At 34.7% G+C, this 1,190-nt stretch overlaps 1 protein-coding gene across 1 annotated transcript in view; it reads left to right on the plus strand.

Annotated features, from left to right (window-relative positions):
- LOC107845091 (protein SRG1-like) overlaps nucleotides 1-610 on the plus strand; it is a gene marked incomplete at its 3' end in the record, with an annotated part of 4,302 nt that extends 3,692 nt beyond the window's left edge. The window contains exon 3 of the mRNA XM_047405818.1: nucleotides 286-610. Coding sequence (XP_047261774.1) covers nucleotides 286-610 — 325 coding nt within the window. The remainder of the gene's footprint in view (nucleotides 1-285) is intronic.
- Nucleotides 611-1,190: the final 580 nt, after the last annotated feature.

A 1,190-nucleotide genomic window follows, 5' to 3' on the forward strand; every position in this document is an offset into this window, starting at 1 on the left:
ACAAAAGCTTAATTGCTGTTAAATTATGTTTGTAGAGGCAATATTATTAGTGAAAATTAAATTTTAGCACTCTTTGTAATAAATGCCCCTAAAGCTTATAGTGACATTGGATCTAATAACAATTAGCTAATGTCTGTAAAAGTTTTAGCAGTTGTCAAAGTACATATTTATTGTCTCTAGAAGTATATTTATTGTTGTAGTGATTGTGGTTAGATCTTCACTAGATCTCTTCCTGTTTTAATGCTAATTTGTATGACATGATTGGAAATAATATAATGCATGCAGGGACACCTTGGAAGCACACAGCCAAGAATTCAAGAACCTAGCAATAAGCATCCTGAATCAAATGGCAAAGGCTTTAAAGATGGATGAAAAGGAAATGAGAGATCTATACACTGATGGTATGCAATTACTGAGGATGAATTATTATCCTCCTTGCCCTGAGCCAGACAGGACATATGGCTTAAACCCTCATTCTAATACTGATGCACTCACCATCCTTATGCATTTGAATGAAACTGAAGGTCTCCAAGTCCGAAAAGATAATACTTGGGTGCCCGTAAAGTCCCTCCCAAATGCTTTGATTGTCAATATTGGCGATATGATGGAGGTAAATATAACTACAACAATAAAGACTTTTAGTAGCAATAAATAATAAATATGCATTTTCCCAAAGAGCGCTTCCGTTGAGAAATTTCTAGTATGCTACCGTTATGACTCTTTGATCTACGACTTTGATATAATCCATCAAGCAACTTTGTTAGGTTCATGGGAGAATCCGACCACAATTTCATTTTTACTTCCTTTTTTCTCTCTGTTTAGGTTCTACTTTGTGTCTTCTCCCTCAAAATTGATTTCACAATTTTAAACAGTATGAGGATTTCATTGATTCACAACATGTATGTTGAGTAACTCTTTGATCTACAGATTTGATATAATCCATCAAGCAACTTTGTTAGGTTCATGGGAGAATCCGACCACAATTTCATTTTGACTTCCTTTTTTCTCGCTGTTTAGATTCTACTTTGTGTCTTCTCCCTCAAAATTGATTTCACAATTTTAACCAGTATGAGGATTTCATTGATTCCCAACATGTATGTTGAGTAACTCTTTGATCTACGGCTTGGATATAATCCATCAAGCAACTTTGTTAGGTTCATGGGAGAATCCGACCACAATTTCATTTTGAC

The sequence above is a fragment of the Capsicum annuum genome, unplaced genomic scaffold (assembly GCF_002878395.1).
Source record: "Capsicum annuum cultivar UCD-10X-F1 unplaced genomic scaffold, UCD10Xv1.1 ctg81729, whole genome shotgun sequence".
Classification (NCBI taxonomy): Eukaryota; Viridiplantae; Streptophyta; class Magnoliopsida; order Solanales; family Solanaceae; genus Capsicum; species Capsicum annuum.